At 42.9% G+C, this 14,932-nt stretch overlaps 1 protein-coding gene across 1 annotated transcript in view; it reads left to right on the top strand.

Moving 5' to 3' along the window:
• Positions 1 to 14,932, top strand: part of LOC8031194 (kazrin) — a 114,228-nt gene that overhangs the window by 60,614 nt on the left and 38,682 nt on the right. The window contains exons 2-3 of the mRNA XM_029975488.4: positions 6,470 to 6,600; positions 12,380 to 12,583. Coding sequence (XP_029831348.2) covers positions 12,479 to 12,583 — 105 coding nt within the window. The 5' untranslated portion in view covers positions 6,470 to 6,600; positions 12,380 to 12,478. The remainder of the gene's footprint in view (positions 1 to 6,469; positions 6,601 to 12,379; positions 12,584 to 14,932) is intronic.

Raw genomic sequence — 14,932 nt, 5'->3', positions numbered from 1 at the left:
CCAACCTCCCTGTCTTTCGAGAAGCCAGTCTGTAGCCCCACTCGAGACAGCGTTCGCGCGGTAAAGCAACTTTATCGCTGTCCAGTAAGCCGCAATAAATTGGCAGTCTAGCGGTAATAAATTTAGTCCAAGGAGACACGCTACTAGGGGTGCCACGAAGGAAGAGGAGAAAAAAACAAAACAAAGAAAGCTTTAACAAACGCGAAGCGGGAAGAAACAGAAACAAGCCGACGTAGGGGTAGGTTTTCCCGCATTGCCTCCGTGCTGAGTGGCGCTGCCAACTTCATTGTACAAAAAAAAAAAAAAAAAAAAAAAAACCTCAGTTTTGTTGTTGTTGCTGTTGTTTTTTCCTCTTTATTTTAGGTTGGGAGAGGGAGAGAGAGAGTGTCATCACAACTATTTTTTTGATCCGTACTCACGAAGCATCCGACAGTTGGGACCCTTTGTTCCGCCGGCACAAAAAGGAAGATCCCGGAGCGGCGGACCTTTTCAGAGCTCCTCTTTTTTCGATGTTGGTGCCCGTTCCCCGGGGAGAGGTTGATTACGTTCGAAAGCGTTGCCAGACCTTTTCCTTTGGCGCCGCTAGAGAACCCGTTGGATGTTGCCATCCCGCTGAATGGGCCGTCCGCCGCGCGAGCGAAGTGAGATGTTTCTCTGGGGCGATCGCAGCCGTTCGTTGTCCCCCGAATTACACACCAACCGATGGGGGGTTTGTTTGATGCGGCGAGGGAACGTTTCTTTGAACCCCCCGACGACCAGGGGGCGGAGTTGCGTGGCGTTGTTTGTTCCCTTAACGATGGTCAGGCCCTGTTAACGTTCATTGTCGGCGGACGAACTCCAGGGCGTGCGTTTCTGCGTCTTTCGAGAAATGGACTGCCTATAAGAGCCGAGGCATGCGCCTCTCCTGCCGTCGGCTGTGGAACCCCGCACACTCGGGAAGCTTTCAGAGCCGCCCTTCATTTGTAAAGGCTGTGGAAAAGAGTGTTACCGTAAAACGAAGCGGGACATCATTTTTCGAGGGTGTTCGCCGTACTGACACCCGCTTCAAACAGCTTTAGCGAAGGTTGTCTTACGCCTGACTATGTCGGATGTATTTTACCGAATGCTTTTTACTAGGAGATACCTTTCTCGAACTTAGATACGTGTTATGCCTAACATGCGGATGAGAACAAAGCGACGTTCCTGGAATTTTCTTAATTTCAGGTACGGCTGCACCCGCGAATGTCGTCGAATTGACGAGGTGGTGATTCCAATCTCGCGCGTCATACATATTTATGTCTCTGTTTGCTGTTTCTGCGCGTGCGACAACTGAATGTGGTGCCGTTGCTCGTGAACTTTTCGCTAAAATATGTTCCTGGGAGGCTGCTAAGATTGCCAGCATCCTGTTTTGCATCTTCAAGCCGCGCTCGCATCGAACAAAGTCCAGTTTGTAGACTCTATCCGAGTGTCTTGGATACAAACACTGTGTTCAGGCATGTTCGACGCATGCAAACATGCTTGGAACATGCGTCATGTCATGTCTGCGACCAATCGCAATCACACCGTGCTCGTACTTCGTAATCAACGGACGCGTGTTCGGGGCGACGCGAACGCGAGCCATGCGGCCCAGAGCGTATATACGGTGTTGAACCTAACAGATTTGTTTAAAAAGCCGGGAAAGCTACGCCAATGCGCTTTGTGCGGGTGAGCTTACAGCCAGGGGGACATAGTACACGGGGCTAATCGTAGCGATCAGACGGCTGATTAACGAAAATGTGTCAATTAAATTTTTGAATATCGAAAGTAACCTCTTCTTAGGAACTTGATGAGCGTCATCGAAAAGCAATAAATCGGCCTATATTAGGAAAACTCGCGCAGTTTTTTTCGTCTTTTATCGTAGCCCCGGCATTGTGCATCTTGCACGAGTGCTCTTCCCACGCGCTCCAGGTCTTTCTAAGATTACCGATTTACTGCTTTTCTCTGGCGCTCATCCAGACTCTAATTGAAAGCATATGTCTATTTTCACTATTTAGAAAGTTGACAAATTTTAGTGAAATGTTTACTTATCGTGCCGATTAGCACCCTATCTATTATGTCCCCCTGACCACATAACTTACATGCACAAACCGCATTAGTGTAGCGTTCGTGGCTTTTATTTATTTTTTTTTTTTAACAAATCTGTCGAGAGAAACACCATGGATGTTACAGAGGGATACGTTTTCATGGAAACAATGTTTTCAAATAATAGTGGAAACTGCTGGCTGAATGCCGTCTCTTCGCTAGGTCATCGTAAGTCGACTAATTAACTAAAATATGTTAACTCACTTTTAAAGCATAAATCCCTTTCTAACCATACCCCCCAACCCCCATATTCCCGGTCCGTCCGTCCGTGCGTTTCCCGTTAAATTTAGCGGGGAAATCGATTTCACCTGACCTACACACGAAATCAGTTTCCCCGCTAAATTTGGTGGGAAAATTGATGTCAAGTAACCCGTAAACCCGGTTCTGTTTTGTGGGGAAATTTTGTTTGGAAAATGATGTCACTTGACCGCACGTGACGTGAGCTATACACTAATTCAGTTTCCCCGCCAAACTTGGCGGGAAAATTAATATCACGTAACCTGAGTTTCCACGCTAAATTTAGCGGTAAATTTGAAAATTCAGTCCTTTATGCATTTCATGCATTATGGGACTTCAAAAATAAAAGTCGCTGCCAATTGTTTTTTTTTTTTTTTTTTTTGGGGGGGGGGGGGGGGGGTGTTACGTTGCAATTGCAGAAACGACGGTGATTACTATTTGAGGCCACACCAAATAAAATAATTCGCAAAATTGTATTACTTTTAAAGAAATTAATTCATAATTTTCATTTTTTTTTAGCCCGATTTAAGAATTGCTCGCTAAAAGCGCGCTTCTTGCGCGCAATTTTAAAATCGGGCTATAAAAACGTAGAAATTGAATCGTTAATCTCTCAAACAGTAATAAATTGTCGCAAATTATTTTAATTGGTCCGACCTCTAACAGCAATTCCGCCATTGACCGGTAAAACGAAGTATTAAAAAGTTAATTAACCGAGTTGAGGTGACTGGCTAACTTGCCATGACGATTATACTCTCTCAAGCTAATGTCCACCGAACGAAGTGGAAGCTCCTCCCACCCCTTTCCACTTCGGCGGAGCGAACGCTGGAGAGGAGGCGACCTCCTGTCCAGCGTTCGCTCTACTACTAAAGTAGAAAGAGGTGGGAGGAGCTTCCACTTAGCAGTTTGCACTATTTTCTCTTTTAATTGTGTGCGCAGCGTGGCTCAATTGCCTCGGCGTCGCCGCTATCATTCGGCCCCCCACCGAGCGCAATGGTGGCGCTGCGACGTCAATGTGGAGCGTCGGGTAACGATGATGTAGTGCGAGTGCGGGTGGTGGCAGCGTCCTTGCGGGGCTGGCGTTTCTCTTCTCATTCTTGGTTTCTTCTTGAATAATCCGCCTCCGTAGTGTGTGCGGGATCCCCCTCGTAGCGGTATACAGTTCCCGACAGAGTTGCGCGGGCGCTGTCACTCGATTGCACGAGAACACGCGGTTTTCAAAGGGGGCAGTAAAGTCCGTGTGCTGTTCCCGCTCTCGGTAGCGGTCGTCTCTTTCCTGGCTTTGATCGGTGGTCTTCAACTAATGAGTCGCTAATCGGTGGTTTCATTTGAAATCGAACACGCTTGTCGGGGTGGGTCTTTCGATTAAAAGAAATGTGTGTGCGAGCGCGCGCGCGCGTGCGTGCGTGTGTGTGTGCGTGCGTGCGCGTGCGTGCGCGCGCGCGTTTGTTTTATTTTTGTAAAAAAACAAAACCACCTTTCACATTAAAAAAAAAAAAATCTTTTTCGCTTTACAAAAAAAAATATTTTACTCCATGATTTTTCTACCCAGTTTTGTTTGCTGGTATGAATGCGGAAAACATACAGAACTCAGAGTACTATTTTTAGATCAAAAAACAATATTTTTTTTTTTTACTGAGGTAAAAAATGCCAAACATCGTCTCTTTGACAATCTGGTGGCATAATCAGAGCTTTGTATCTCTTGAGTTATTATATTTGTCACTTAACAAATTCTATCCGGATGTAGTCTTATAAGGGCTATCAATGGGCATAAGTTTAATTTATTTTATTTTCACCGGAATGTTTTATATAAAATCTTAAATATCGTCAAAAATGAGATTTACCGATACTTTGAACCCGCTTTATCGAAGAGCGGTCCCACTTTTTTTTTATTCCATTCAATATTTTTATTATTGCTACCATTCATATTAACTTTCAGTTGGCTTGATGTGATTTCCCTCTTTTTTATTGTATCTTCCCTACAAGTGATCGAAATCGCACCTACGTTCCCGCAACGGCCAAACTCCGTTTCTGCAGGTCGACTTTTCAGCAAAGAATATACTGCTTATTTTTGTGTTAAAATTTAGCGGGTAAATTTATTTTGATTGAGAACACTCATGCTTGGCTGCATATTGTATTTTCTTAATTTTGTAATGATGGCAACTGACATTCCTTAGTCCGATAGTTAGCGGTGCAGCGGTTGTTCCATTATCCGGTGTGTAAAGCCAGGGCACAAGGGCGGAAAAAATGGAACGAGATCTTTGTGTAGCCAGACCAATGCCATATGTCTGTTTGTGCTATACACAGCTTGACATGGGTGAGCACCTGGGTTACCGTGATAGGCTCAGTAATAATGCTCAGTGCTATTCCAGGGGCCCTAACTTGGACACTTAGCGAAAAAGTCGGCGAGAAATCTGGCGGCTATGATTGGCCGGCGCCATGGTCAAGTATGGCGTTGGCGAATCACGGCCACCAATTTTCTCGCCGACTTTCTCGCCAAGTGTTGAGATTAGGGCCCCAGGTCTACTTTTCTGTCTTTGTGGTAGGAATTGATCTCCAAAATTAAAAATCTGTGCCGAGAAAAAAAAATGAGGTCTATATTTGAACAAATTGTAGTCAAGGTTGTTCCCTTGCGGCGGTCGATCGAAAGAACAGCAAACTTTGACCTCACTATGGTTCCAACGCTGCTAAGGAGCAGTGCCATTTGCACAAGTGTAAGTTTTCATAATATTTGGGGGTGGTTGTTTTGGCAGTTCATAATAGTAGTCTTGAGTATGTTAGTCTTGAGCGTCCTCCAAGTATTAAACTTGGAGGACGCAGTATCGTTGATAGACAAGCAGGTTTTTGTAAACATTTTACAGAACTTATATGTGTATACAGGCTCAATAAACTACCGGCTGTTAAAGTACAAGGGGGGAGAAGCTTTATCCTAACCGGAGCGTTGTGCTACGATTCATTTTTTATCAACTTTTAGCACCCATTGTAATTAGAACCTTCTCTGACTAGAGCCTTATTTCTTAAAAGAAGGCTCTGTGTTCTTTTGGTGCCCTATAGTATATCTATTCTTTATTGGAAAGGTAAAAAGTAATATGCTCTAGTATCAGGGAAGAACCTTCAGCCATTATCAAAGATGACATCATTTAGCGATGCAATCACTTTTTAATTTTCAAGTGATGTGCTAACAGATGTTGGCGTCGGCTCCAAAGCTATGTTTTGCCTAATACAGAACCTGCTAAAAAAAGGCGAAATGCCGCCTTTAACACTGCAACTGCATCCTGTGCAAGCATTTCCTCTTCCCATTAGAGAAGCGAGGGTGTCGCAAGGATGTTGCCGTTCTGCAAAGTGAAGCAACCAGCGATTAAACGGTCCAAGTTTTCTCATCCAATAAGATGAATTAATGTTACATTGCATACTAATTCGTAATGAAGAAAGTGGACGAGATTTTTTTCGATAACAATAAAAAAGTTGTGGTAAAAATGTTTATTTTTTAAAACACTCTTCGAGACAAAGTTTAAGGAAATTTCTCGTACATTTTTTTAAATTATAATACTGAGTATGCACTGTAAAAGTATCACCCTCTTGACATGAATACATTGTAAGAGAAAAGTAAGAAGCACGTAGCAATATTTACCCGTTCATTACCAAACGAAATATTAGTTTGCCATAGAATCGCCAAGTATACAGGGAACATGTTAGAAAAGGTACTTTTGTGAATGTTTGTTTTAATCAAGAAAAAACCGTTCTGTACCCATTCAACGTGGGGGACCGGTTAGAAACTGTATATGCTTTTAGTTACTCTATAGGACCGAAGCCTTAAATGTCTATGGCGATGGAGCTCGTGGTTCTCGCTGGTTCTCGGATTTACGGTGCTGCACTGTCTGCATCCTGGCAACGACGGCCGAACGAGTCCAAAAAGAGCACTGCTTGATAATAGGGACTTTTATCAAACCGTTACCGTGTTCCGTGCACCACACTACCGAAGCCTTTGAAATACGCTTCGCGCTTCAAAGCACGCTTCAAAGGCTCCGGTAGTGTGGTACGTGGAACATGGTAACGGTTTGATAAACGTCCCCAATAAGAGTGTGAGTCGTCGGCGGCGGTTCTGACCGGCTTGGGTGTCTCTCTGTTCCCGCAGCTATCCAGTCCTTGGACTCTCTGAACGAGCAGATCGTCCGTTACGTGCTGGGCTCGGAAGACAGCGGACACAGGCAGCCGCCGCAGCCACCGCCGCCCAGGCCCCAGCTCGCGCCTCCCCTAGAGCCGCCGGTGAGTGTGCGCGCTGCTTCCACGAGGCGTCAGCTTGAACTTACAGAATTAGACGTTGAAAGGACAGGACAATACATAACAGCTCACTAACAACTTTGCTTTAGTACTCTTCTTCTTCGCATCTGCAATCATTGTTTTTACAAATTATTCATATATACATAAATTAACTATTAGTTTCAAATAATATTTAAATAATAACAATAATAACAACAAGGCTAGCGGTTGTGGTAACGCGCCCGCGCGATTGTTTCGTCTCTTATGAGAGCCCCAACATTGTACCTGCTCTACGAGTGGTAGCTTTGGCGCACTACTGTGCTTCTCACGCGTTCAAAGTCTTTCTAAAAATTACTGATTTAGTGGTTTTGGACGACGCTCAGCAAGTTTCTAATTGGAACCATATGACTATTTTTACTAATTATGAACTTTATTAACAAATTTTACTTAATTAGCTGACTGATCATTACGATTATCCCAACATGCTATGCCCCCTGGCTGTATAACTTACCTCCACAAACCGCATAAATGTAGCTTTCACAGCTTTTTTTTACAGAAATCCGTAAAGCTTAAAAAGAAACACCCTGTATATGTAGAAATATACATCACTCTCCTCGCTTAATGGTTCTGCACCCTCCTCCTCCTCCTCTTCTGTGTCCTCTTCCTCCTTTGTACCCTCCTCCTCTTCCATACCCTCCTCCCCCTCCCTCTCCTTCGTATCCTCCCCTCCTCCTCCTTCCTATCCTCCCCTTGTCCCACAGTTTCCCTTCTAGATTTAGCTGGAACATTGGCGCCACGTGACCTCAACACCAATTCAAATTCCCCTCTGAATTTAGCAGGGAAAACGACGTCACATAATAATAATAATAATCTTTTATTTTCCTTTTTTCATTACAAAACGAAAAAAGGTGGAAAGAAGGGCAAAAAGCTGCTACTGCAGCTTGACGAAACCCTAGTTCCCATACACACCTTGGCGGAAAAACAGCGTAAAATGAAAACACAGTAGACCCAAAAAATCAAATATACACCAGCACACCACTCCAATCATTATACTTGTTTATGTAGAAAGTTAACTAAAAGACATATGCCACTCAGATAGAAACAATTTTACAACACATGCCTGACACTACACGGTGGCATATGGAAAATGAGATTGTAGTAGTATGTTCACTAACATTCGATTTGACTTTCTATATATGCACATATCATTTGCTTCAGGTTCATTTAGTAAAGATGGCAACACATATTTTAATAATGTAAAACCATAATTAGTATGGCGTGTTGAAACATTCCAGGTCTCGCCTTGGTGGCGGGTAACATATTTATGATCTAACTTAGTTAAACATGACAGTGCAGAAATGAAAAAAGTATGTTTTAAGGCTACATAATAAGTCACCAACAACCAAAACTTGTGCATTTGTTCAATAGGAATTACACGATGCTTTAAAAAGAGTTCCTTAGAAAGATGCAAAAAATAAACATTTGAAACAATTCAAATAGCTCTCTTTTGGGTTTGTAGTAGTCTTGTTTTGTTGTTTGGCCCCAAACTAAAATACAATATACATAGTGAGTATAAACCAAAGAGTAATATAAAAGTAATTTTACACTTGTTGGAAAGACATAACGGTTTCTACAAAGGAGACCTATAGATTTACTAGCTTTTGTATAGACAGATTCAACGTGCTCATTCTATGACATGACTTTGTGTCACGTCAAATATGAACTAAATCAGTTTCTCCGCTAGATTTTTGTGGAAAATCGACCTCACGTGACCGCAACACCAATTTAATTCCCCGTTAAATTTAGCGGGGAAACTGAATTGGGTTTGAGGTCATGTGACGTCAGTTTCACCGCTAAATTTTGCTGGGAAACTGATTCCGCAGTGTTGCATTATGGGACATCACAGACCTACACAGCAATTTAGTTTCTTCGCTAAATTTAGCAGGGAATTCAATTGGTGTATAGGTCTATGATGTCCCATAATGCAACGCATGCAGTTACACCGACGGGGACACCGGCGACCACTGTACATGGAAATGGGTGCCTAAGAGCTGCTCTCTAAGCATATATTTGTACCCGGGATGTTTGGCTCTTTTGAATTAATTTTTTTATTATATTACATTGTTTGATATACATTGTGAGATGTTGATTCAGTCATGGCCAATTTTCTTGTCCTAACTGCAAGGGTGTGCTCAAGACTAATTAGTGAGGTGTATTTTCTTATCCAGAGCATAAACTCAGGTGGTATGATGTTTTTGTAAGTCATATCATCCCAGCACCACAACTCCCCCCCTAAAACAAATTTCTGGCTATGCCAGTGTTGTGCCGTGTACATCAGAGATGTCACAAACTTTTGACGGTTCGGTGGATCTTCAAACATTGAACGAAATTTGACAAGATATTCCACCTTTTGAACAGTGTCCAACTTCAGCACTTCAAATTTTTTGAAAATATATTTCAACACCAGTGTGTTACATATTTTAGGGAATATATTGACTGGTGCGTGCCTTGTTCAGCACGAGGACCAGGCGGATTTTTTGGTCGCGCACCACTCACCTAGTTGTGTTTGGAGATTTGTGTTTGTCCTTTGTCCCCCTTGTTCCCTTTCTCTAGAAATTATTTTCGTCATTCTTGTCCAGCTCACTTGTACCTTTGCATTAGTAATTGCATTATCATCATAACAGGCCATTTACCCTTGTTGCTGTTAGGCTGGTGGCAGCTGATAAAACCCATTTGCTCTACTGACGTTTAACTCCTGGTTAGCTCAGTTGGTGAAGCACTCCACTGGAAATGGAGAGATCTCTGGTTCGATACCAGGACCAGGTGGATTTTTTCGGTTGCGTACCAATCACCTAGCTGTGTTGGGAAATTTGTGTTTGTCCTTTGTCCCCCTTGTTCCCCTTCACCAGGGATTATTTTTGTCTGTCCTGCCTACCCTCTCTTGTCCTTGTCTCTTTTGTGCCATTTTATTTGATACCTAAACATGTGCCAACTATCTTAGTAACATGCTTTAAAGGGACATTGACAGGGTATTTATGCTCGCCGAGGTTTTATTTGAACATTACCTGTAAGAGCTCAACTGCCCAGAACATAATTTCAGGCTCGGTATTCACTTTTTTCCGCCCGATAACAGCCAGTCGAGAATTGGCCAGTTTCAGTCACACTCACTCTCTTTTCCATGTGGTGTTCAAACTATGTGTACCAAATATATTTGAATTCATGGGTCATCTGAGGCACACATTCAATATATTAAGAATAGGAAAGAATATGAATTCCGTTTTTGTATGTGGCCTCCAAAAAGCTGCAAATACGGTCGAACAAAAAAAAGATGTCGCACAGATCACAGGAAGTACATGTACAGATCATTCTCAATATGGGGACGTACTACAAAGTGGACAACGCGATGGCAGCACACGAAGGACCAACGTTGCGAAGGACGCGAGGCCGCTACTTTGGAACTGTCGTTCCTGGTACTGGCCAATCAATCTTCAAGCGCAGAACACAGAGGGATATAAGTGCAAAACAGTCGCATGACAAACAGTGAACGCAACTTCGTCATCGTCTGCTTGACACGCCAGAGAAAGAGAAAGAAAAAAAGTGTGGCCGGGTGTAGCCGCATGATTTCCAGCCATGAGCTTCTGTGCTCGTGTTTCGGTTTCGAGCAGTTGAGTTTTTTCGCTTTATTAAAAATGTGTGTTACTCTGCAGCAAAATATTGATTGGGTAGTCTCCTGAGTTTATAATAAATTGCCTGGCAAAAAATAAAAAATCATGTTTTGGGGGAGGTGTCAATGTCCCTCTAAGTTTGCTACCGATGAAGGTTCCACCCTTCCTGCGCCAGGCGGCATCAGCTCATTTCTATTTTCTGCACATGCTCATAATAGTCTGCTTGTGTGGAACTTTGTGTTGGATGTTCTAAAACATCGAACTTGATGGAACTCGAACCTCGGCTGGAGTGTGACATCATGATTACGATTAAAGCCTGAAGGGCTGCCTTCAGCAGCTGGGGTGGGTCTAGTGAACTTTGCTAATCCAGACTCTTGGCTCTTGAAAACCCAGTTTCTGGGAGTAACCTGATATATTGAGATGAAATCAGGTCTTTTAATAGTAGCCTGAACATCGTAGTTTGAATGTAGCACACTGATGTTTTTGTGCAGCCTAGCTGATTGGTTGATCTTTATTGAAATCAAGCTGGACACCTACCATCTTCATTTGCCAGTTTTCGAGGCAAAAGTTGTCGTCTGCAAAATTCATTGTTGTGAAAACTTCCAAGCATTTCAAGTTTAGATCTGGATTTTTGTACTTTTTGATGGCATTAGATTGTATATGCTAGTAGGATGGGAAAGTGATATGGCTGAGTCCAGATTTTTATGGAAAGGTTTGGAGCTGTGTCCATAGAAAAGAGTGTATGTATGTTTGTATGTTGGATTCATTTCATAACTATGAAAGACAGTGCATTTTCAAGCTTCAGTCTTCCCAAATGTAGATGGGAATACAGATACATCTATGGGCGATTACATTTTTTACAAGTAGTTTTTTTTAGCTTGCAGAACTCCTATTGGCTGCTGTCTTAAAATTTCATTCCTGTAACTACTGAAACTTTTTTTTCGGAATAAATTATTTTGAACATTCTAGCACCATCTAAAGTGAAACCGTTTGAACTTTCAATTGGATTTATCTCAGCTTCACTTTTTGGCATCAAATTTCAGTTCAGGAAAACTATCATTTCGTAATAAATTCTGTGTGGAGCCAGTTTTAGAACTTACCATATTAAAATTTTGAAAGGAATGCGGCAGTGAACTTACTTTTTGGATTTTCATGTTCTTTGTTATGAAAAGTTGCAGCTTTTTCAACCTAATACATGCCAGAAACAGATTTTTCAAATTTTTCTTTTTTTTATTAAAATTATGTTGTCTTTGTAGTTTCTTTCCACAGCCGCATAACACAGGCGTTATACCGTATAAGTCATTGAAAGAACTGGAAATTTTAATTACCACTTCTGAACAACAGTTTTCCTCAGCAAGAAAACTTTTGTTCAGAAGTGCAGTGTTTATTTGACATAGTTTTATGAAACTCTTCGAAGGACTAATTTATAAAGATATGCCCTATAAATTTCGTACGAATAAGACTAATGGTTAAACATTCGCCTTTCAAACCAGTGTCCTCCCTTACAAGAGTTTCCTTGTGCACAGGTTTCTCTGATAGCTTTGAGCGAATGCCTGTTTGCAAGGAGATTTGGCAGAAGGTGACGCCATTGGTGCCTTATATGTAACTGTCCCCACTAAACACCTCAGCGAACTGCTGGGATTTTTTAACACTTCCTCTGTTTTAGTACACTAGTTAACTCCCATGTTTCTTTGTGTCCTCGTGCATTGTATGCTTGGGACAGGGACACCTTGCGTGTCATACTTTGCTATTGATGACTTGTTACGCTGGTACGGAAAGGACGTGAAGATTAGAACAGTGCTCTCAAATAGGGGTTCCAGAAGGCCTTCTTAGGGTCCCTGAAGCCCTCGCCTGTCAATCAAGCCGAGCATTATTAATTTTTCTAAACTTATGCTAGCTGTCCCACAAAAATAAATTGACTAAACGATATGGGCTGAGTGAGTATAGGGTTGATTATTCCTCATTTCAAAGCTTCAAAGTTGGTATGCATGCATTTAGCATTGATCATTCACCTCTCTTTTTTTTGGTAATTGTCCAATAACCTTCCCCTCCCTGCCTCCCGTGGATGGGGTTGAGATCGACTGGTCCATCCCCATTTCTTTGTCCTCGTTCCTCCGCAGCCGCGTGGCCCTGGGAGCAAGGAGTGGGGCCACGAGGTGTTGTGTGGGGCCCCGGCTGGGGGCTGGGGTCGCCATGAGCAGGAGGCGCTGCAGTCCTCCATGGCGCTCATGCGCAAGCTGCTCGTCGACGCCCAGGCAAAGTTCCGCAACATGATGGAGGACAACAAGGCACTCGCCTCGCGCATCGACGGGGACCTGCACCAGGTGGGGGTCAGCAGACCGTCCGGGCATCGGAAACGTTACCCCAGTTGCGCGTGCTTTTCAATCTGTAGAGAGCGTGACGCATCCAACGAATAGTTGGCTAATTGCTCTAGGCACTATATAACCTCAAAGGGATAAGCACCACGACACCTTTGCCTCCTGGTGCTTGTCGTCATAGCTTATGCTCGTTCAGGAATGGCAAAGCGCTGAAAATGTTACCGACTTTTCAAGTTTGACGTATCACTGTGGTCTTTCTTTTTAGCATGAAATGAATTGCATTGTAAGCTTTAGGCATTGAGAAAGTGATGCAGCATTTTTTATAAGAAAAGAAAGATAGAAAAATTATACCTTTTTGTTGCCAAAATGGACACCAAAAGGTTTCTGCCAAACCTAAAAAAAAATTGACACTTTGAACAAAATACCAGTTCCACCCACAGAGCAGGCATAGTAATCTTAACAAATAATCCCAGCAGAATTCATGTGTGTGCATATTTGTTTCTGCTTCTTGTGCACAGCAAGTGTCTAATTGCAAATACTGCTGTATGTCGAGAAATTTCATTCATACAAAATCTGCGCCTTACAGGGACCATCATGTTAAACCTGGTTCACACAGCTGCGCTGGTTTTGTTCAGAGCAACTGAAACAACAGCAATGACGAAGTCACTGTGACAGGTGTTCGACAGAAGCCTACAGTAGGCAAGCAATGCAAGAGGTAGCTTTGTGAAGCAGTCTTAAGTCATGGGTGTCCCAGTGTCCCGGTCGTTGCTGTCATTGTGCCTGTCACTGTGGATGGTTGCAAAAGTGTTATGAACAAGCCTTTAGACCCCACTTCTCTTTTGTGGCACACAAGATGAAACCAATGTAAGCATCAGTTGGGTCATATGGGCCTGCAGAATGGGCAAAGTCCTAGTGCACCCCAGATGGGTCTCCCAGTTTATGCTTGGAGGGCCTCTTTATTGGCATTGAGATGTCTCGATGGCTAATGGTTTCTAGCCATGACGTCACAACCAGGTTTATCAGTTGGGAACGAAAATAAGCTTGAAGGTGCGTGTAAAAAGCATGGTGGAAGCTTGGAATCGTTGCTTTCTTTGTAGCATTGTGAGATTTCTCGAATTTTCGAATTGCAGCTTTATAGAGTTCTCAGTTTGATATTCGCTCTAAGATGAACTGTGGCATTCATATTTTTTTAGGGGTGTGCGAATAGTGATTTTTCAAACCGAATCGAATACGAACCGAATAATTGTGGCACCAAATCGAATACGAATATGAATCGAAAAATTTTCGAATAGTTTCCAAATAGTAAATAGACAGCTACTAAAGAAGAGCAAAGTGATTATAAAATTATTTTTATTGTTCCAAAATGTTTCTTAAAATTATTGTGAAAACGCGATTAGACGATAATGACTAGAGTTCAACAATATATAATTAAATAGAGACAAAAGGTACGAAAATATTAGAATGCTGAACATAATATCACGGTTCATGCGGATGCTAAACATAAAATCAAAGTTTCCTTTTGCCTGGCACATCCTGAAGCATTGCACTTAGTAGAAACTCTACATTCTCTTTTTATTCCTTGTTGTAGCAGATGTATTTGAATAGAGAGGATCAAGAAAGGTGGCAAGGGCGTGATGTGCCTGTGTGCTTACGTCCAGGAACCTTGTTTTCACTGATCTGAGAAAATTCTGAGAAAACGCATTGTCTTGTTCCACTTGCGTCCTCAAAAAGCAACATCTTCACACACTGAACAAGTGGAACAACCATGGAAAGTGTTGGGAAAGACTCGACACAAGCAGCTGTTGTGGCTTCTTCAGCGGCCGAAAAACTTCAACACTCTACTGCACTTTCTCTTCGAACAACTTCCCGCTTCTACAGAGCGGCAGTACTGTTGCAACCAGTTCTGAAACGTCTCTACAACACGCTTTCCGAATGCGTGCACGAGCAGTCTCGTGCGAAAGCGGTCCCTAAAGGCTGAACCGCATGTAAGCGATTTAGCAAGCGACAAGATTCAGCAGCGAGCGACGGAGATTTCTCACTGTTGCTCGTCGCGTCACTCAATGTTTGGATTTCTAGGAAATGTCCTCATCTCCTTAGTCGCTTGCTCACGCCACTTTGATGTGGCTTGCCTCATTGCGCGACTGACCGAACGACAGCAAAGTGGGTTGATGTCGCCTGTCGCGTCTCTCGGCAAATCGCATACATGTGGGTTATACTTAACGCGGTGGTCCCTAATGGAGGCAACCGCAACGTACGCATAGAGAGAAACTGCTACTGCTGATGATGACAATCATTGTATAGGAGAAGAGAGTATGTATTGCCATCTTGCGGGCACGTATGGCAGGCGTGCTGGCG

The sequence above is a fragment of the Ixodes scapularis genome, unplaced genomic scaffold (genome assembly GCF_016920785.2).
Source record: "Ixodes scapularis isolate PalLabHiFi unplaced genomic scaffold, ASM1692078v2 PGA_scaffold1__304_contigs__length_218370807, whole genome shotgun sequence".
Taxonomy (NCBI): domain Eukaryota; kingdom Metazoa; phylum Arthropoda; class Arachnida; order Ixodida; family Ixodidae; genus Ixodes; species Ixodes scapularis.
The sequence above is the reverse complement of the archived record's forward strand: the minus strand, read 5'-3'. Positions and strand labels throughout refer to the sequence as shown.